This window comes from Hyaena hyaena, unplaced genomic scaffold, assembly GCF_003009895.1.
Source record: "Hyaena hyaena isolate Hyena2069 unplaced genomic scaffold, ASM300989v1 scaffold_169, whole genome shotgun sequence".
In the NCBI taxonomy this organism is placed as follows: domain Eukaryota; kingdom Metazoa; phylum Chordata; class Mammalia; order Carnivora; family Hyaenidae; genus Hyaena; species Hyaena hyaena.
The window spans coordinates 2,640,550-2,662,289 of NW_024080801.1; the positions used below are offsets into that span (position 1 = coordinate 2,640,550).

A 21,740-nucleotide genomic window follows, 5' to 3' on the forward strand; every position below is an offset into this window, starting at 1 on the left:
GTCACTAAAAGCAGAGTGGTTCTTTCTTCCAGAAACTTTTCTGAACTTTTTTTATGCTTGTCCTGTTTTATTGTAGGACTATGATGATGGATATGGCACTGCTTATGATGAACAGAGCTATGATTCCTATGATAACAGCTATAGCACCCCTGCCCAAAGGTAAGAGACCATCTCTGACTAGACCCTGTTACCAGACACCTGTGCCCTTCTGAATCCACACACCCTGGGAAACGGGTGATGAGTAGACAAGGAGGGTAATCTGACTTCGCTTGCTTCATTTCTTGTTTATTTTATTGGAGAGGCACTCTCTGTCTTACCATCTAGCATGCATCAGTCCTCCAAAATTTAATGTAGTGTTAAAGCCATGAGGCTTGAAAAATAAAAATTGAAGGTTTTTTTACTCTAAAATTTTAACTCCGTGTTCGGTATATTCTAAGGAGGAGCAGTGTCTTCAAAGTCTGGGGCCCTTCAAGTGCCCCAGATCACACGAGCAACGTGGAACTCTCCTGCATTGTCAGTGCCTGAGGACGAAAGCCCCGAATTTTGTTCAGCATTCAGAGAAGGTTTCTGGTTCCCAGCAGCCGTGGTCCTGCTTTCTAACAACTCCAGATTCGTATTTGTGAATAATGAGTTAGCTCTGGTTCATTTTCTAAAGAAGTATTTACCCAGAAATAAGTAAGTGTTATCAGAGGCAAAACAGAGCTTCATAGTTACCACTTGTGATAATATATCTTGATGTTCATTGATATATGAAATCAGTGTTTATTCTGTTCAGAATGTTTTCCTAAATGCCTAGAAACTTCCTGCTTTATGTTTAAAATTCTAAGTGGGGGACAATGAAAGACGTATGTACAGAACAAAATATCGGCTTTATGAAGCATAAAAAATACGAATCGTGTGGCTGTTTTGATGAAGCATAAATCACTTCAGAACTCATGTACTGCCAGGCAGCTTCGCACAGGCAGCTACTGTTTGTTCTACGTGAGCTCTGATACTGAGGTTGACAAGGATATAAAATCCTATTTTCTTTTAGGCTCAGGTCACATGTTTTTCTCCTATAACTTGTAACAGTTAAGACCCTTCAGACTTGGACTCTCAACTCGGTCTCGATCTTTGGGAGTGGAAGCCTGTGCGTCGTGCTGGTATCCTTGAGGGTGTTGGCATGGCCCGGTGGACGGGGGCACTGGTAGATGCCAGCCAGGACGTCACACAGTATCTCATTTCAGTGTCCAGGCAACCTTATCAAGTGTGGGGCACTGTTCTCACTGTAGAGATGAAGAAAAGCAGCACAGAGCACATGATTAAGCGGTTTGCCTGAAATCCCATGTGGAGTGTAAGCCTTTTACTTGAGTGTCTCATTGAGTCTGAATAGTTAAAGCAGGAGCTAATGTGTCTTTTACAGATGACGAACAGAGGGCTCAGAGAAGTAGATGACCGATCCAGACTGTCAGCCTCGACTTAGAGAGCTTGGAGTCTTAATGTTAGAGTAACAGCATTGTGAATCTGATTGATCACGAGTGTGCATTCCTTTCGTCATTCATTAAGCCAACATTTGCTGAACGTCCGTGTGTGTCAGGGACAGGGCATGACGCTTGGGATACAAAGATTATTGAGGCAAAGACCCTTTCTTTGGAAAGCTCACAGGCCAGAGTAATGTAATATGGTAATCAATTCAGAACAGTATTTCCAGAACAAGACAGCGCTAAAGTCTGGTTGAGCACACTGAGGACATGTCACTGAGAGAGGGAAGGCTGAGTAGGAGTCACTAGGGTACAGACGGGGAAGGGCATTTCACCAGGCTGGAAGAGCAGGGTGCGCTGGGGGCAGTGCGTGCTGTCTGCAGCTCCAGTTCCCGGGCAGAGCTAGAAGGGGTGAGGCGTGGCAGGGTGCTGGGGGAGGAGAGGCCGCGCTCTCCCGACCGAGCGGCTGAGACTCCGTGTTGCAGGCGGCCAGCGGCCCGGGGCCCCAAAGAGTCACATGGGAGGCACGGTGAGTTTCAGATCATTCCACGGCCTCAGAGGGGCTGGACTGACGGGCGGTAAAGCCTGGAGGCAGCGACCAGTTAGGAGGCTGGTACATTGTGCGGCCTTTAAATGTCGGGGAGGACTCCCTTACAAAGCCATCTTGCATGACAGCCAGTCTGCCTTCTTTGAAGTGATCTTTTCAGTGTTGCGACTCGTCATACCTGCCGGAGGACAGAGATTGTGTGACAGGGGCACACATGGACACGTGCAAAAGCCGCTCTCGGTTAGGTGCTCTGAGTGTCTGTTTAATCCTCGTGACCCGTGACATCAACATCAGTCCTTTTAAAGAAGAAGGAAACTGTGATTTATAAGAATTAGACAACTTGCCTAAGATCACACAGCGTACAAGCAGACGAGCAGGCTTTGAACTGAGGGCCTGGCTGTGCGTGTCCCCCGATGGCCGTGTCCCACCACAGTGGTCTCCCCACCACACACACACAGCCTTTCCGGGGGTGACTAAGCAGTGGCTCTAGTGGAAACTGAGGAGGAGCAGCTATCCTGAGGAGGAGAGTGACAAGGTGGCCTTATGCCCTGTATTAACTTTGCTAGAGTTACTGCAACGAAACGCCACAGTCTGGGTGGCTGAAGCGACAGAATTTTATTTTCTCCCAGTTATAGAGGCTAGAAGCCCAAGGTCAAGGTGTTGGGGTGTTTGGTTTCTCCGGAGGCTTCTCCCTTGGGCTTGCACATGGCCGCCCTCTGGCTGTGTCCTCACAGGCTCTTTCTCTGTGCACCTGCATCTCTGGTCTCCTGCGGGTCCACGGTTCCTCTCTTCTGACGGCACTGGTCAGATTGGATTAGGACCCACGCACAGCCTCATTTAACTTAGTCACCTCTTTAAGGGCCCCCTCTCTAAGTACACTCCCAGTCTGAGGTGCGGGGGGCTGGGCTTCAACATAGGATTTGGGGTGGGGACCACACTCCACCCCATAACGCGCACACATTATAACACTGGGTTAAGCACCACACTAAATGTCGCAGAATTAGAAATCTAGTGTAAACCAGTTAGGATACCAAACTTTCCGATCATCCCTAGGACCAATCAGTGAGTATTAACAAGGCAGTCACCACTGATTCTTCTCCTCTCCTTCTCTCTGCCCCCGCCCCCTTTCTCAAAATAAATAAACAAACTTAGTAAAAAAAGGAAAAAAAAAGAAAAAAAGGAGATCACTACCACCATCATCTTCAGTGACTTGAGTGTTTACTCTGTGCTTGGTGTCGTTTCACGGGCTTCATGTCAGTTCTCTGTCCCCTCTCAGCATGCCCTGAGATAGTGCAAAATCCAAGACTCAATGTGTCATTCCCTTGCCTACAGGTTCAGAGAGGTTAAATCAGCATCCACATGCGAAAGGCTGAGCAGTGCTTCAAACCCATCTTGGCCCCAAAGCCTTCTCTTTGTACTTTGTTCCGTTGCCTTTCCACTCCTTTTGTCACGGCTTTGATCTCAGTGGCTGGAACTAATTCCTATTAGTATTTCCTGTAAGTGGTATTCAAAAATCTAATACTTTGTGATGCTCTTGAATCCCATACGACTTAGGCCTCCCATCTGATAAGGAAGCATTGCCTCATTGGACGTGGACTACCTCAGTCAAACCTAAAATTTCCTTTATGCCGCGTATTAATGTTGTGGGTCAGGACTAATGGAATTAGGAGCCTTATTTTTCCGATTTTACATTAGTTCCTTGCAGCAAATTGCATTCACTGCCACTACCCTCAAGGAGCACACCGCCTTCGTGCTCACTAACAGAATGCCGCGGACACTTGATGATCTGTCCTCCGAAAGTCCCAGACTTTGCCGCTTCGTTCTGTAAAAGTAACTTTGTACTTCAGTTATCCCCTCACATGTGTGTGTAGTTCAGTATTGCTGCAGAATTCTTTACTTGGTCTACTCTTAGATTGGGGAGCTGTTCTGCAACTGTTCTTCCATGCACCATGGTGTGGAGGAGGGAGCGCAAGCACAGGTTCAACCACCCCGTGCTCCACGGCAGCCGCTAGCTCCGGGAGCCGCCGAGCGCGTGCAGTGTGGCCGATGGAGGGGTGTGCCGCAGGCGTGGGGCACAGCGCAGCATCCCAGGCCTTCGTGGGAGATAAAGACTATAAAACAAACCTATCACTAAAATTAATTTTACTTGTTCCTTTTTACTTTTGGTTTTTTAAAGCTTTTTTTTAAATATTTATTTGAGAGAAAGAGAAGTAAGTGGGGGAAGGACAGAGAGAGGGAGAGAGAATCCTAAGCAGGATCCGATCTGTCAGCACAGAGCCTGATGCAGGGCTCGAACCCACGAACTGTGAGATCATGAGCTGAGCCTAAATCAAGAGTTAGCCCTTAACCTCCCGAGCCACCTGGGCGCCCCTTTTGGTTTTTTAATGTGGCCACCAGAGCACTTTAAATTACAAATTTCTCTTAGATAATGCAGTGTTCAGTAAGACTCTGGTGTGCATGTGTGCTGCCTGCCTCTCTCTCTCTCTCCCTCTCTCTCTCCCTCTCTCTCTCCCCCTCTCTCCCTCTCTCTCTCTCTCTCTCTCTCTCCTGACAGCACAGCATGGTGTCTCTGGATTAGGGCTCATACCCTTGGGGTAAGCAAATCAACACACCAGGTGCAGAGAGGCTCCACAGATATTCATCCTTTTAAACTTTCTGTGTTGATGTGTTGTGCGTAGATGTCACTTCTTAATGCTGTAGTGCACGTGCTACATGTAAACAGGTGCAGTTACAAGATCAAAAGTGGTTCTCCATCTAATAGAGGGGGGATCTAAAAACGCTGGGCCCCAGGGGTTAAGAGTCTGATCGACCTGTATTTACAACCCATGTTAATATTTGCTGCTTGTGTGGCTTTGGGCAAGATACTTGACCTCTGTAAGCCTCAGTTTGTGAAATCTGTACTTCATTTCCTCTTTAGATGGTCAGGCTGAAAGGTGAATGAGAGGAAAGCCCACAGTCTTTCGGATCCATGGAGGGGGAGGCATATCATCCATAGTGACTTGTGGGAGTGACTTCGGGGCCCTGTGGGAGGCAGTCAGGGGCATGGGAGGCGGGGGCCAGTGTGGGAGGCAGCGGGCACATGGTGCTGAGTAAACACCCGCCCTCCTTCCACAGTTCGAAACCTCTGCTTCTCATTTCACACGAGGAAGCCACGAGTGAATCTAGAGGGAGTATGTGAGCAAATGATGTACAGGGAGAGTAAGGAGAGAGAGGAGTCTGTGGAGGGCTACCCCCGACTTCGCCGTGGTCAGTATCGGTGTGTACCATCAACTGGAATGAGCAAACTGAGCAGCCGTCACCCGCTTGAAAACAGAATAGACCAGAAGGGCAGGCCCAAGTGGCTGGCCGTTGGGCGCTATTAGCTACTGTGGGGATAGGGTCCCTTTCAGTAATGACGTTCAGACTTCATAAGCTACAGTCATTTCATGACGCTGTCTTGTTGCAGAAACAACAGCTTTTCTCAGGAGGTTTTACGAATTACAAAGTTTTTCTCCCAAGTTTCAAATACCTCGTATTAAAATTATAGTACAAATGAGAATCCCTGCAGAGTGATAGAAAACTCGGTGTAGTTCAGCTCCATTTCCCCATTGATTTCTGTAATGACCTTGGTAGCGCTGATATTGTGGTGTAAAACAAAGCATTGTTTATCTAACTTCACACATTTAATGAGTAACAAGCTGTCAGCACAGTTACTGTGAAGAGAAATATGGACTATTCTTTATAATTTTGGAATTGTTCTAATATACACCAGCTCAGAAACAGTTATTGATTGATTGCAGACACACCTCCTGAATAGCTCTGGTGGATAAAAAAGAGCAGGTGATAAGTGGCCTCGGCCCTGGGGTCCTGCCCCTCCCTGCTGTGACAGGACTTGAGACTTCACACAAGTGCTAGTTTTGAGTCTTGGAAACCCTTCATAAATATGCTCAATTAAATCGCTCTCAATTAAGTGGGATTCGTTCTTTATTGGATTTTTTAAAAAAAAAATTTTACCATTTATTTATTATTGAGAAACATAGAGAGACAGAGCACGAGCAGGGGAGGGGCAGAGAGAGAGGGAGACACAGAATCTGAAGCAGCTCCAGGCTCTGAGCTGTCAGCACAGAGCCCGACACGGGACTTGAACCCTCATATTGCGAGATCATGACCTGAGCTGAAGTCGGACACTTAACCAACTGAGCCCCCAGGCGCCCCTGGATGTTTTATTTATAATCCTACTGACAGTTGCAGCCCTACAGCATGGTGACCATCGCTCGTACAAACACCGCGTTGGACTCGGGAAGTTTGAGTGGCGAATAGATGCCAGGTGCTCTCACACACAAACAGATATCTTTGTGAGGAGAAAACAGGTGAAGAGCTTTAAAAAAGACCAGTGTCGTAGTTTGCGTGTCTAGTAATTGTAGACTCTCAAAAGAATATCTGATTCCTTCTGAGATCCTAGAGCAGAACAAAGGCACACCCTGCAACATACTGGTGTCACTAAGATGCGCGTGAGTGTGCGGTCTGTGTCCTCGGTGTTAACTTCAGCCTTAGAAGGTGGAGGTGATCAATCCCATTTTATTCTTGAAAACACTGAGACCCAGAGAAAGCTTTAACAAGTGACCTGAGTTACCAGAGTGCCTATTGATTTCAGGTCATTCTCTTTCCATTCCAGGAATGTTTTCCCAAGAATAGTGCACATATCACTGGTCTTCACAACATGATTTCACACGGCACACAGCAGGCCATTTTCTTATAGTTCTAATGATGGATTTTTAAGTTACTGGGAAACTAGAATTAGCATGTCAAGCACATGCTTTTATGAATGTTGCTGTAATTCAATTATGATACATTGAAGTGAAAACAAAGTCAATGTAAAAGCCGTGTTAAGTCACTAGCAGGCTGGGTGGTACACCTGGTGGCAGATGTCCTGCCAGAGGTCCGGGGGGTGGGGGCCGCAGGGCGGTCTCCCCACAGTCAGTGCTGCTGTCGCTGGGTAATGGCCAGCTAGGGCATGCCACTGCTGTGATGGGGACAGTGGCCAGTGAGTCTCAGAGCCATGTTTAGGTCTTCCTCTGAGCTACTGAACTCTCCATACTTTGACTGTATTAAAAGTAAGCCAAGAAGTTTTATAGCTTCAACAGGAAATTCCTTAGAATTAGTAAAAACCAAAAAAAAAAAAAAAGACAAAATTTTCCTGATTCATTAATTTCGCACACATTGAAGAAATCAAGTATCCCTTAAGTACTTAGGAGGTGTTTGTTACCGTTTCAGATGCTCCCGAGCCTGCCATTTCGTTTTATCCCCAAGAACCCCCCTAGGAGCGTCAGGTTTTACTTTTACAAATAAGGAAACCAATGCTCAGGAAACATGAGCTTGACCGAAGTAGCGCAGCTGACAAGTCCAACCTCCTACGCAGCTCTCCTAAAGCTTGAGCCCGTGTTCTTTTGCTTAACTTGAAGGCAACAAGTGAAAATCCGTGGCGGGATACCCAGGCCCCGTACTCCCCACGTGGGATCCTCACGGTGATCTTTACAAGCCCACGGAAACGTGGACGAGGGGCGGATGCAGGCTAGTGGTGGTAAATCAGTTGCCGGCATCAGTTCACTCTTTCGTGTTCTTGAGAAAACACGAGATTTATCACCAAGGAATTGCAGAGTAATGGCAGTATGTGGAGACAGAGTCCACCAGGGAGATGTCCTACATCATTTGGATTTAGCACTGCCATCTGCTTAATAGCGTTGAGAAGGCTGAAGCGATGCTTATGATCAGCCACTCGGAGCCGCGACAGATGCTGCCGAGAGCGCGCGCACCGGCTAGGAGCGACGCTGCTGAAATGTAGAGTATGTGACAGCGTTTTCAAAAGGTTGGCGCGCTGGTGGTCAAACCCCAATCTTAAACCTTCGCTATAAAATTGTAAGGTCTGCAGATAAAGCGGTTGCCTTGGGCCCCCACCCCCGTCCCTGCATCTCCTCCTGCCTTGTCCCACACATGGTTAAAATGCAGTTTTATGGATTTGTAGAATTGTCCTAACCAATCCTGTATGAATGAGTTAAATTGCGACATGATTTAGTTTGAAAGACAGGGGCGGGGGGGGGGGCTTGCTGTAAAACCAAGCAAACCTGGATCTGAGTCCCAGCCCCATTGATTCCCTAGCAGCATGGTTTGGGGCCAGGCTGCATGTTCAGTCCTCTTCTCTCAGCTGTGAAACGATGACAGTATTTGACTTGTACAATTATGACTAGCTGAGATGGCAGCTGCGACGTGCAGAGCAAAAGTTCGGTGGACTTGCCACGCGGCAGGTACCGGGTGCCACACACTGCGTTTTGCAGCCTGATGGGAGTAGGTTGCTGTTATCATCCCATTTCACAGATGAGGAGATGGGGGCACAGAGGTTGTGTGACTTCTCTGAGGCCCAAGAATAAGTCTTGAGCTGCATGTGAGCCCGGACAGTCAGAGGGCTTGCTCTGCTGCCTCTGTGCACCTGCTGCTGTTAGGAGTTCCGTTACTGCGTCTAGAAGTTCGGACAGCCTTCTTCTGAGGAAATCTCCAGTCGGTAAAATCCCGACAAATAGACAATCCGAATAAAACTGTATTTTCCATTTTGATTCCCCGTTTGTGAAATAGAAAGGTTATTGAAGGCTTCATTTAATTTAGATGATTAGAGCCCTGAAATGTTTGGAGGCACAGACGTGAGGTCAAAGCTTGAAGTTACTCGTGAAGAATGATTTGTAACAGAGAGCATCAGGGCACTTGAATTTCCCAGAATCTAGTCAAACCTCGTTTACCGGACTCACATCTTCAGAGGCTGAAATCACTCAGACATAGTACAGATTGGATTTGCCCTTCTACTTGTCACTATGAGGTGGGGGGAAGGGGGTTCCTTCTGGAAAGTAGCTTACAAGTGTTCATCAAGAGCCTTAAAAGTGCCCGTAACCTTTGACTCCTTATTTGTACAGTGGGTGTCTGAACTTAACTTGTCAATGAGTGTCTGACAGCGGAAGTATGTTCACCAGCGCTTTAACAAGAATAAGCAGTTTCTGGCAAATACCAGGGAAGGAGATACGACATTTTAGATGTGGGGGGAACACCGATACGTATCACTTCGGCCAAAGTAACACAGATAAAACAGTGCCTTAAGTGAGGCTGAGTCAGGACCCGGTTCATGAGGAGGGAGGGTTAGCTCCTGGATGTGATCACCGTTCTGTGTCCGTTAACAGGGCAGCTGAGGCTGACTGACCTAACCTTTGCTCCGGCTCCTGGGCTGTAAGACATGGGTGGTGGTAGCAGTAACCACCGCACAGTACTCTTCTAGAGGTAACTAGTTAAGGTATACGGAAAGCACTGGAACAGTTCCTGGCCCGTCGTAAATGCTGTCGTCAGCCATCATCACTGTAATTATCTGAAAATCCTTGGGGCTAAGAGTCTGAGGTCCAGAATTTTTGAATTTTGGAAAGACAGTGTGGCTGCATACCATATGTTACACAGCTCTGGTGGAGGCTTGTGCTTCTCCAGGACAGTGATTACCCCTCGGGTTATTTGAAGTTTATGATCAAGGACCATGTGATTACAGAGAGATGAAACACGTGTATGGCAAATTGAAAAGCGAGATTTCTGAAGAGGGGCATGGTGTTCAGCCTTGGCAGTTTGTAATCTTAGCGCTCTAACAAGATTGTTAGTGCTAGCAATTAATTGTTAAATAGAATGGATTAAAGGATTAGTAGACAACCATCCCATCCATGAGAAGCCATCACGGCAGCAAGGCGTCTCTTGATGTGGCCCCGATTTTGTCTGTAGCCTCATGTCAGGTCACCCACTGCTACATTCCAACCTTATATTGAATTGTTCAGTCACAGCTTGTGGGCAGTTTGCTCGATTATACATTAAATATATGTCAAAGAGTAACTTATGAGAGTAGATGCAATTCCTTCATGGCTCCTTCAGTTATTTTCCTTGCATAGACCTTTTAAAGACATTGTGGTTATTTGGTATATTTGTCTAAAGATTACATGTAATTTTTTCTCGACTTTTCCATAATGGCACAAACAGGATGATTTGCTCTTCTTTATTGTTTAATCCTTTTGCCAAATTGCTTGCACTGGAGCAGTGGGTTCCTTGAATCTGTGGTTTTCTCATCCAGCAGGCTCCCTGACCCTCCCTACACGGCACATCCCCTTCCCTCCTTGGTCTGTTAAGCACTAAGCCGATCTTCAGTGTTTTCAGAATGCTTTCCTTGCCCGTCTTCCCCAGTGGCGCCTACTAGACTATTGAGAATCTGTCTCCTTTTTATACAGAGAGGCGCTCAATAGCAAGGACCCTTTGTATTCATCTTTCTGTTCTCAATACCTAGTTCATTGCTGGTCAGAGAAGTGATCTACCTGTGTTTTCAGTGAAACAGATAACATTCAAGAAGTCCGTATCTGTTTAAAAGTTCCTCCACTGGAAACACAGTACGTTATCATCTCCTGTGAAAACGAATGTAGTCCCCACTCCGGCTGTGCAGGAGCATCCCTGATACAGCCTTAAAAAAAAAGAAAAAGTAGGCGCCCGACCAGTCTCCTGTTTCTTATTGTTAATCTGGGTCTAGGTGTAGCACAGCTGTCTGAAAGATTTTAAACTCTACAGATAATTCCGAAGGGCAGCCAATGTAGAGAACTACCCTTCTTAACTAATAAGCATCATGTAAGTGAGGTATTACTTATACCTTCCCAGTGCCTGGCAGATAGTTGCTAAGTAAATGTTTGTTTCCCAAAGAAATAAGTTATTGGCATTTCTGTAATGGCTTCCATTCTTCCATTCAACAAACGACTGTTGAGGACCTACTGTGTGCCAGTAACTATCCTGGATGCTTGGTAAGCATCAGTGAACAAAAAGAATAAAGATTGTGCCCTAGTAGAGCTCACGTCTAGTGCTGCTCATGTCTAAATATGACAGTCATGTTCACCTTCACGCAGGAGGTGATCTAAGACTTGAAGGAGGGAACAGAGGTTGCCCCAGGGACATCTGCCGGCGCAGAGGCCTGTGCTAAAGATCTCTGCGGGTCTGTCTCGTGTATTCTGCCATTTGAATTTGCAATTTTAAATCCTTCGAATAGAAAATTTCAGATTTCCCTTTGGGATGAGATATTTTTGAATAGTCTGGGACCAAATGTTTTAACTGTCCAAGAACATGTGGTCGTAGCTTCCTATCCTGTAATGTCAGGACGGCTGAAGGGGCTTGTGGACTTAAATCTCTGAAGCTACAGGACGAAGCTGTTGCCAGCACTCACGGACGCCCTGGCCTGTGACAGCTCTCAAAAATGCCCACCCCCCAGTCCCCAGGACCTAGGATTCCTTACGCGGCAGCAGGGACTTTGCAGATATGGTTAAGGATCGTGAGGTGGGGAGATTATCCCTCATGATCATAATTGCAAATTCCATTACCAAAATTTATTAGCGCATCACGAATCTGTTACTTTACCACAACCAAGTAGAGTTCATCTCAGCAACGCAAGATTTCTATAATATATGAAAGTAAATTGGTGTATAATTCACCACATTAACTAAGTCATTGAGAATCATGTGATTGTTTTGCAAGAAAAATGTTTGACAGAATTTCACATACATTAGTGATTAATAGCAAATAGACACGTGGGCAAACTGGGAATACAGGGCAGTTTTTCCCAACTTGATAAAAAACCTGCCAGAACACACACACACACACACACCATCAAGCTGACATTATGCTTAACTGGAACAGCCCATGCTTTCCTGCTAAGACTGGGGACACAGCAGGCTTGCCACACCCCCGCTTGCGCTGGCGTTGTGCTGAGTGGGAGATCCCGTCTGTGCAGGCAGGTGAGCAAAAAGGAATGATAGGCACACAGATTGAAAAGGAAGAAGTAAACTGTCTTTATTCACTGATAACATGATCAGGTGGTTGCAAGTCCTCAGAGACCTGCTAAAAAACTACTGAAACAAATCAGTGAATTTATCAATTGTAATGCAGTCAGTATACGAGTCCTGTGTTTCTGTGTACTAGCAATTAACAAGTGGAAGACAGCCCCCCAGAGACCCCATGTGCAGTAGCATTAAAAAACATAAAATACCTAGGATCATTTTTAAACAGCTTTATTGACATATATGTTACATGCTGTAAAATTCACCATTTAGATTTTAAAAATGTAATTACTTTTAGTAAATTTACAGAGTTGTGCGGCCCCCTAATCCCACCTGGGAACATCTTTGTCATTGCCATCAACTCCCTTGTGCCTTTCGCCGTGAATCCCTTCCCTAGCTCCAGCCCCATGCCACCACCGATCTCATTTTTATTTTTCCAGATTTCCCTTTTCTGGGCACCTTATAGATGTAATCAAAATGTCTGATCGTTTACATCAGTAGTTTTTGCTTGGCGTTATGCTTTCGAGGTTCTCCCCCATTATAACATTAACCGGTATTCTTTATTACCAAACGGTGTTCCATTTATGGGTAGGCTGCACTTTCGTAAGCATTTCCTAGGTGATTCATAACAGGGTTGTTTCCACTTCTTAGCTCTTATGAATGGCACTGTTGTGCACACTAACGTCCAAGTCTGTGTGAGCGCGCATTCCCACTTCCCTCGAGTGGATATCTAGGAGTGGAGTGGCCAAGTCCAGGGTAATATTATGTCTGACTTTTTAAGAAACTCTCTGACTGCTTTTTCAAAGTGGCTCTACGCTTTCCATTTCCACCATTCGATGTGTGAGAATTTACCAAGTATGTGCAAGAGCTCTACACTGACCACAGTTAGTAAAACATTGCTTATGGAAAGTAATGAAGACCAAGCTAAATGGAGGTACATACCCATGCTTTTGCACCAGAAGACTCAATATTGATAAAGATGCTGATTCTCCCTGAAATTATCTATAAATTCAGTATAGTTTAAAACCTCTACAGGTAGTTTTGTTTGCTTGTTTGTTTAAATTCAGTGAAGAGCGGGTTTGGAACACTAACTTCCCGACTTATAAAACCAGAGTAATGGAGACCCGTGGTCTGGTGAAAGTGTGGGTCACAGGCCAGTGACTGTCTGGAAATGGACCCACCCTTAATTGTTTTTGAGGGCACCAAAGCAGTTCAGTGAGTAGAGAATGGTCTTTCCAGTAAGTAATGCTGTAACAATTAGATATTTGAGTAGATGGGGATAGGTTTGATTCCCCCTCCCCTCCACACACACACCTCAAACCCTTTACAGATGTTAATTTGAGATGGCTCATGACTTCAGGTTAAAGTTAAATTTATAAAGCTCATAGGAAAAAAGATTGGAAAAATTGAAATGAAGAATAGATTTTGAAATCGGACTTCATCAAAATTTCAGACATCTCCTAATCAGAGGACATCATTAAAAAAATAGATCAGCCACAGTCAGGGAAAACATCTTTGCAACACATGTATCTGACAAAGGACTTTTATCTAAACTATATAAAGAAACCATGCAGCTCAATAAGAAAAACATAACCCAATTTTTATAATAGGCAGAACCTCGACCAGAAATTTCACAGAAGTGTATATTCAGATGGCCGTGAAGAAGAGGCAAAAGTGCTCAGAGCCATTGAGCGCCCAGGAACTGGAAATGCAGGGGAAAGCCTCAGTGGGACTCCATGGCATGCCCCCACTGGAACGGCTAACCAGACAGCACCAATTGTCGGCAAGCCTGTAGGGCAACTAGGGCACATGCCTGTGTAAAATAGCACAGCTGTGAGACGTTTGGCCGTTTCTTTAAAACGTTGAACATAGGGGCACCTGGGGGCCTCAGTCCGTTGAACTTCAGACTTTCAGCTCAGGTCATGATCTCAGGGGTCGTGAGTTCAAGCCTCACATCAGGCTCACTACTGTCAGGGCGGAGCCCGCTTCTGATCCTCTGTCTCCTTCCCCCCCACCTCAAAAATATTTTTTTAAATAAATAATAAAAATAAATAAAATTGTTGAACATGGATCTACCCTATGAACCAGTAATTTCACACCTACGAATTCTATCCCAGAGAAATAAGAATGTGTATCTAGAAAAAGCTTTATGTAACAATGTTCAAAGTAACTTTACTTTGGACAGCCAAGCCCTGAAACAGCCCAGATGCCCTTCCGCAGAGGAGTAAACTGTAGTGTCCTCAGTGGAACGCTGCCCAGCAGCGGGGATGAACCGAATGCTGGCAGCTGCCAGAGCTTGGGCGAGAACGCTGTGAGAGCTTGTAGAAGTACTTCCCACAAAGCTGTGGGTCAGAGCTGGTGTTTAGTAGTTGTCCACTTAACTGCCGCTGATAATCGCTGGCCATCTCAGCAGGCAGACCAGCAGCGGGACGAGGGAACAGACACACGCAGTGGTCCTGCGAAGGTCATGAATTGGAGCCTGCTGGTAATGCCAGGTCCAAGGTGAGGCTGATGCCCGTGGCGCTCCAGGGGGTGCACGAAGTGACCAGAGAGAGATTGGGGGAGGCCAAGTTGTGGTGGACCCGAATTCTGGGCTCCTAGAGTTTACACAGTTTTTCAGTCCCTACAGACCAACATGCCATACCCACCACCGCCATGCTGGTCCAAGGTCGCACCATCTTGCTTGCTTCCAGAATACAGTAGCCCGCTTGCTGTTTGCCCCACCTCCACTTGCAACAACCTCTTTCTGTCTTTTCCCCAGAGTTGGGCTGAATGAATGGTTTGTTTTTTGTTTTTTGTTTTTTTTTTCAAATGTACTGTAATTATATTTTCTCATAATGTTAGGCAGTTTTCCTTCATAACTGCAATTTTATATTGGAGTAATTCTCTGATCAGTGTCTATCTTAAGTTTTTTTGCTGCCGTACCCCCAGTACCTAGCACAGTGCCTAAAACGTAGAAAATGCTGGGTACATACTTACTGACTAAATATGGGGAGGTAGAATTTAACTTCACACAAGCAATTTTAAAACACAGTAGATACTCCAATTTGAATTTCTCAGTGTTGGATTTGAATTTAAATACAATGGCTATGGGTAGCATACTTGAAATTATCTTAATTCTACATATTTGAAGAGTGAGGCTGAACAATTTGATATGCACCTAGGAGTGTCTGCCAGATTCTTCAGAAACACTGAAAACCAGTTGCTAGTCTAACATTGTGTCGCAGGATGCTGACCATCCCATAAAAAGTCAAATGAAGTTCCTTCCACACTCACATATATAATATTTCACATGTATGTATATTGCTGATCACAGTCAAATTTCCTTAAAAGTAATAGATAATGGTTTTGATTATCCCACTGTCAAATGCATCTATCAGAAATCTTTTCCAACAGATACCCCTGGATAGCAGGGGGAAGCACGGGCTGAGAAAACAGATTCAAGATGCCACAAACAATTCCATTAACAAATGATGCCATGAAATACTCAAAACCGCTCATAAAATGTGGATAGACCATTTTGAATGCAGTGGAAAGAGCCAGAGGAGCCAGTACTGAAAGATTATGTGCCGTGGCACACACCGTAACTGGACTGGGGTCCTCACAGAGATGCAAGTAAATAGGCTCATAAACCCAGCCCTCATTTTTATTCCCTGCCCAAAATACCGTTTTTATTTTTTAAACGTGTATGCACATAAATCATTCTTTTGAAATTAATTCTCAGCAACCTTCCTAACCTCCTTGTCACCTGGAGACTCATCCTGACTCTGCCCTCGCCGGCCCCCACCCACCCCAGAACTCCAGTCTGTGGTGACAGTTATGTTCCATCACGTTCTAGTACACAGTCTTGATGCTTCATATAGAGAATCCCCATCAAAACTTCTTGGGATGCCCAGGGGTGCCTGGGTGGCTCAGTCGGTCAAGCAGCCAACTCTTGATTTAGGCTCAATTCGTGACCTCACAGTTCATGAGATCAAGCCCCACGTGGGGCTGTGTGCTGACAGTGCAGAGCTTGCTTGGGATCCTCTCTCTGCCTCTCTTTCTCTCTGAAAATAAATAAATGTTTAAAAAAAAACAACAACAACTTCTTGGGATGTCCAGTGATGATACATGTAATTGATAAAATTTTTAAATCCTCTTTCGCCAGAAAGATGTTATAAACAACTGATCTCTTTCCTTGTGTTTAATCATAAGAAATCTCAGTTCTAAATATTAGCATTTCCAAGAAATCCATTCATCCTTGCAGTTAGCAGCTATAGGACAAATACGGAGGCTTGAGTCAAAAGGCCGGTCAGACTTTGAGTCCCCAGCTCTCATGTGTTGTGTGGATCTGAGCCAACAGGAAACCGTGGGAAACCTTATATTTAATTAGTAAAGTGAACGGACGAAAGAGTGCTACCTTCTGGGAAGCTAAACGAGGTTATGAAGTTGTGGAGTGCTCCGGAAATAGAAGGAAACCGCTATTGGGTGTTGTTGCTGCTGCTGCTGCTGCTGCTGCTGCTGTTGTTGTTAGCTTTGTGTCACCGAAGGGAGCTCCTCACTCTCCTGCTAAGGAGAAAAAAAATTATGTGACATCAAACTAAGAACTCTGAGAAAAATACTACTCGTTTAGAAAGAACCTCTGGGGGCGCCTAGGTGGCTTAGTCGGTTAAGCGTCCGACTTTCGCTCAGGTCATGATCTCGCGGTTTGTGGGTTCGAGCCCCACGTCGGGCTCTGTGCTGGCTGCCAGCTCGGAGCCTGGAGCCTGTTTCAGTCTGTGACTCCCTCTCTCTCTGACCCTCCCCTGCTCACGCTGTCTCTCTCTCTCTCCTAGAAATAAATAAAAATTTAAAAAAATAAAAAAATAAATAAACAACCTCTGTTTTAATAACAGTAATAACACCTGCCCTTAAATAAGAGCCTGAGGTGTATATGAACCACATTATCTTATATAAACCTCACAACAACCTTTGGAAAGACTGAGGTTTAAAACCCTTCTCCAGAGGAGAAAATTGATTAGCTTTGCCTAAGTTTACACACACAGTAAATGCCTGGCTTCGGATAATACCGCTTGCTATTCCACACCAAAGCCTGGCTCTTAACTATTAATTATATGCTGTCTCCCAAAATGATTAATTACAGTAAGATAAGGAGGCTGCTTCAAAATGAAAATATGATCCCTCCCTCTCTGGCCCTCCCCTACTCATGCTGTCTCTCTCTCTCTCAGAAATAAATAAAACATTAAAAAAAAACATTCAAAATGAAAATATGAGCATCTGAAGAAAATAGTGGTAGCACTGCGTCCACATCGCAGCGGCAGCGGCAGCGTGAGTTGCCGTGAAACACACCGAGCGTCATTGTGACTTGTTTGCACGCTCAGCTCAGGTGTGTCGGAGGAAGAGAAAAGGCCCAGTGTGAACTAAAGACAGTCTGGTAAACAAATTCTTTTCTTTTTATTCTTTCCTTTTTCTCGGAATCCAATCAAAATTCATGTGTTTTTTTTCTTTAATTATGGAGAACCATCTGCAACCTTTTAAGCAGCTTTTGATAGGAAGAAGAAAAGAAAAGAGAGCAGTTTTCTGTCCAAATAAGGAAGCATAGTTGGATATGTCTGCATCAGAAAACTGAAGAGATATTCAGCATCCCTAATTTCAGAGCGTGATGCTCTGTCTTTGAGGCCTGGGATGAGCTCTGGATTACCCATAAATTCAAACAAATGAGAGGTTTATTCTCTCTCATTTGGTAAGAATACCAGCAGCTGCAGACTTTGAGGACAAGTCTTTATAGTTAGTGAGAAACCAGGCCTCTTCCTTCCCCCCCACCCCGCCCTGCCTCCTGAGGCCCCTCCCAGTCTCAAGATGGCTGTTGTGGCTCCAGCCAGGTTCTGGAAGAAAGGAGGAGGATGAGGAGAACGCCGTCCCTCCTGGCCGGGTCAGCCTTCTGCTAGCTGACTTCCCAGACGCTTCGCCCCAAGAGTTTTTGCTTCCGTGTCACCTGCAGAAGTGGCCGAGAAAGGGAGTTGTGGGGGGCGGTACCTTATCTCTAGCGCCTCCCCCTCAAGCTCACAAGGAGTCTTTTGGAAAGGAAGAAAGAGGCTCGTGGGATCGAGCCCAGCATCAGGCTCTGTGCTGACAGCGCGGAGCCTGCCTGGGTCCCCCTCTCTTCCCCTCTCGCTGCCCTGCTTTCTCTCTCAAAGTAAATAAACAATTAAGACAGTAAATAAAGATGAAGCGTGTGTGGAGAACCTGGATGACGGACGGCCCACAGTAGGCATTTGAGAAGTGTCGTCTGTTACCACTGTCATGTTCAGCCTGTGCGTGTCTGGCGCCCAGTGCCGCGCGTCGGAGGGCAGTGGTTGAAATCGGTCCTCCCTGGCAGGCTTGCCAAGAACTTCCAGGGCGCAGGCCCCCTTATTGCTCAGTCCATGTGTAATCTCTTCCTGAGTCACCTTCCACAGAAGGTGGCCCTCCCCAGCCCTTTGGAGAACAGAATAAAAGAAAAAGGATTCTGAGTGTCTGACGAGAGATTTAGGTTAAACGTAAAACAAGTACCTTCTGGCAGGCCTGTTCAAGTGCATTACTGGGGCAAGTCGTTCAGGCTTCCTTTCTGGAAATCTTTCAAAGTTGAGAGAGAATCCTTTCTCTCAGATGACTAAGACAATTTAGCCTGAAGGCAGGGGATGCGCCATGTGATCTCTCAAGGTCGATTTCTCCCCTTTGATTCAGCAAAGTACCTGTAAGTTCCCGGACTTTGTAGTGAGGGCAAATTTAGAAGCATCTCACAGTGGAGATGGGGATTTGAGCCATGAACGGCAAGCCGTGTTTCTGATTCTGTGGTGAACCTGCGTGCGCACGTATAGTCCTTTTCGGGGTGCCTGGGGAGCTCTCAGGCACCAGACTTCAGCTGAGGTCACGCTCTCATGGTTGGTGGGTTCGAGCCCCGCGTCGGGCTCTGTGCTGACAGCTCAGAGCCTGCTTCAGATTCTCTGTCTCTCTCTCTCTCTGCCCCACCCTTGCTCATACTCTGTCTCTCTCAAAAATAAGGAAACATAAATTTAAAAAAAAAAAGTCTTTTGTTTGGCAAAGTAATTCTTACCTGAAATAAGACTTTGCAAACTTAATTGCAACAGGAGGGTTAAGAATAACAGTCACTTTTATGTTGTGCCGAGGAAGGGGCAGGCGTGTTCTGGGTGCGGGGACTCGTCCATCCCCGTCCTCCCCTCGCAGACCGCACGGTACCGTCCCTTCCCTACACACTGCACGCTGGACTCCTCATTCACCCCTGCCTTCGGTCTGTTTACTGAGCACAACTTATGTCTCAGACACTCCTAGAAGCTGAAACACAGAAAGATTAAACTACCTGCCTGAGGTTACACTGCTTCCGAAAGCAAGGGCAGGATTCAAAATCCAGTGAACCTTTTTCTCCAGAATCTTCACTCCCTCCATGTGTGCACAGCCCCTGGCTGACCTCATGAGCTCGGGGTTTTCAGTGCCTTTTGTGCGGAGATGACTCCAGAGCACCCGTCTCCTGCCCGGCGTGCCCCGGCCTCACCTCCGATCACGCCTGCCCCAGCTCCGTCAGCAGCAGTGCTGGTGTTCTTGACTCCAGGGAAACTTCCAGTAACTTTCCCTCTCACTCGAGATCTAAAACAGAAACCGAAGGCTCTCAGTGGCCTGAGTCTCTGTGATCCACCTGAGCCCCTTCCCTGATTGCCGCTCCCCACTCACGGGCCTCCCGCTCCCCCCCCACACTGCCCTTCCAACCCCAGTGTACCCAGCATGAGCCCACACCCCTCACTTGACAGTCCCCCCGCCCGGACCACGTTCCCTCAAGTGGCATCTGCACGTCCTTAGTGGCTCCAGGACGCCACTCACAGGACACCTTGTTACCCAGGGCTCTCTGAGTAGGCTGTGCAATAGCAGCTGTGTTCCAGGCCTTTCTGCCTTCCTGCGCTGCTTCTCGCAGTGTTTATGTGCCCACCACTTACTGTCCGTCCCTCCCGATAGAATACAAGCTTTGTGAAGGCAGTGAGTGAGTTTTGTGTCTTTAAAACCTGAGTCCCCGACCGAATGCACGCACGCACGCAGGCCTGAAATGCATGGCTCACAGCATTTGGTTCAGCAAAGGGCTACGCGTGGCAGAGCCAAGACCCCCTGAAGCCAGAGGTCGCTGGGCACTCGCGGGGCACCGTGCCCTTGCGCCCTGGGAGCGGCTGGGCCCCACTCGGCACGAGGGGGAGTAGAACAGTGACAGGGAGTGCACTACGTGACTAAGTCGGGGTAATGCATCCCTCGTATGGGACTCATGGAAACATAAACTATCAGACTGCGGCGGCCTCAGTTTTCACAAAACAGGAGAACTGATGCAAATTTGAATGTGACAGGTTTCATTGACTTTTGAATTATTAATTTATCAGTAAAGAAGAAAAAGCTGTTTTCTTATCTAATATCATTTTAAAATCCTATCTTGTCTCTAAAAATGATAGGAGACAAAATTTCCAGTTACAGTTTTTAAAATGTTTATGGCATACACACTTAGTATCAACCTATTTTTAAAATAGGATTGTGGGGCGCCTGGGTGGCTCAGTTGGTTACAGGTCCGACTTCGACTCAGGTCATGATCCCACGGTTCATAGGTTCGAGCCCCGCGTGGGGCTCTGTGCTGACAGCTCAGAGCCTACAGCCTGTTTCAGATTCTGTGTCTCCCTCTCTCTCTGACCCTCTCCTGCTCGCTCTCTCTCTCTCTCTCTCTCTCCGTCTCTCTCTCTCTCTCTCAGAAATAAATAAAACATTAAATGAATAAATAAAATAGGACTGTACTGTAAATTGAAATGTACATTAACTCTTAACCATTTGAATAGGGAGCAGGAATCATTCCCCACATTTTCTAAACCCCTTTTTCTACTTGCACTTTCTACCAAATCTTATTTCTGAGCTTAAGAAACATGGTAAAATTATTTTATTATTTTATTTTTTTATTCTCAAGTTAGTTAGCATACAGTGTGGTGGTCTTGGCTTCAGGAGTAGAACCCAGTGATTCATCACTTACATATAACACCCAGTGCTCATCCCAACAAGTGCCCTCAGTGCCCATCCCCCATTTAGCCCGTCCCTCCACCCATCTCCCCTCCATCAACCCTCAGTTTGTTCTCTGTATCTAAGAGTCTCTTGTGGTTTGCCTCCCTCTGTGTTTTTATCTTCTTTTTCCTTCCCCTCCCCTATGTTCAGCTATTGTGTTTCTCAGATTCCACATATAAGTGAAATCATATGATATCTTTCTCTGACTTATTTTGCTTAACACAATACTCTCCAGATCATCCACATTGTCGCAAATGGCATGATTTCATGTTTTTTCCATCACCGAGTAGCTATTTCATTGTGTACATATACACCACATCTTAAATCTGCCTTTGTTTTCCCTCCACTATCAGCCTTGTGATGGGGTCTTCTCCTGAGCAATGGAACATGTAACATCAGGTTAACAGTATCAACTCCAAAAGGTCTAGAATTCCAAAAATCAGACCTTAAATTTTTGTGCTAATAGAATTACTAAAACTCTCAGAGAAATAGGGATTCTCTGATTAAACCATAAATTATATCTGGCCACTTAAATTGAGTATTTAGAGGAGAAAGCAAGAAACAACCTCCTTGACCTCAACTGCAGTAATTTCTTACTTGACTCATCCCCAAAGGCAAGGGAATCAAGAGCAAAAATGAACTATTGGGACCTCATCAAGATAAAAAGCTTCTGCATGGCAAAGGAAACAATCCACAAAACTAATCGGTTGCCTAACCGATGGAATGGGAAAAGATAGTTACAAATGACATATCAGATAAAGGGATAGTATCCAAAATCTATAAGGAACTCGCCAAACTCCACACCCAAAAAACTAATAA

At 45.8% G+C, this 21,740-nt stretch overlaps 1 protein-coding gene across 4 annotated transcripts in view; it reads left to right on the forward strand.

Moving 5' to 3' along the window:
• KHDRBS3 (KH RNA binding domain containing, signal transduction associated 3) overlaps positions 1-21,740 on the forward strand; it is a 187,012-nt gene that overhangs the window by 149,349 nt on the left and 15,923 nt on the right. For all 4 annotated transcript variants that reach the window (XM_039240212.1, XM_039240213.1, XM_039240214.1 and 1 more), the window contains exon 7: positions 77-159. In XM_039240212.1, the coding sequence (XP_039096143.1) occupies positions 77-159 (83 nt within the window). The remainder of the gene's footprint in view (positions 1-76; positions 160-21,740) is intronic.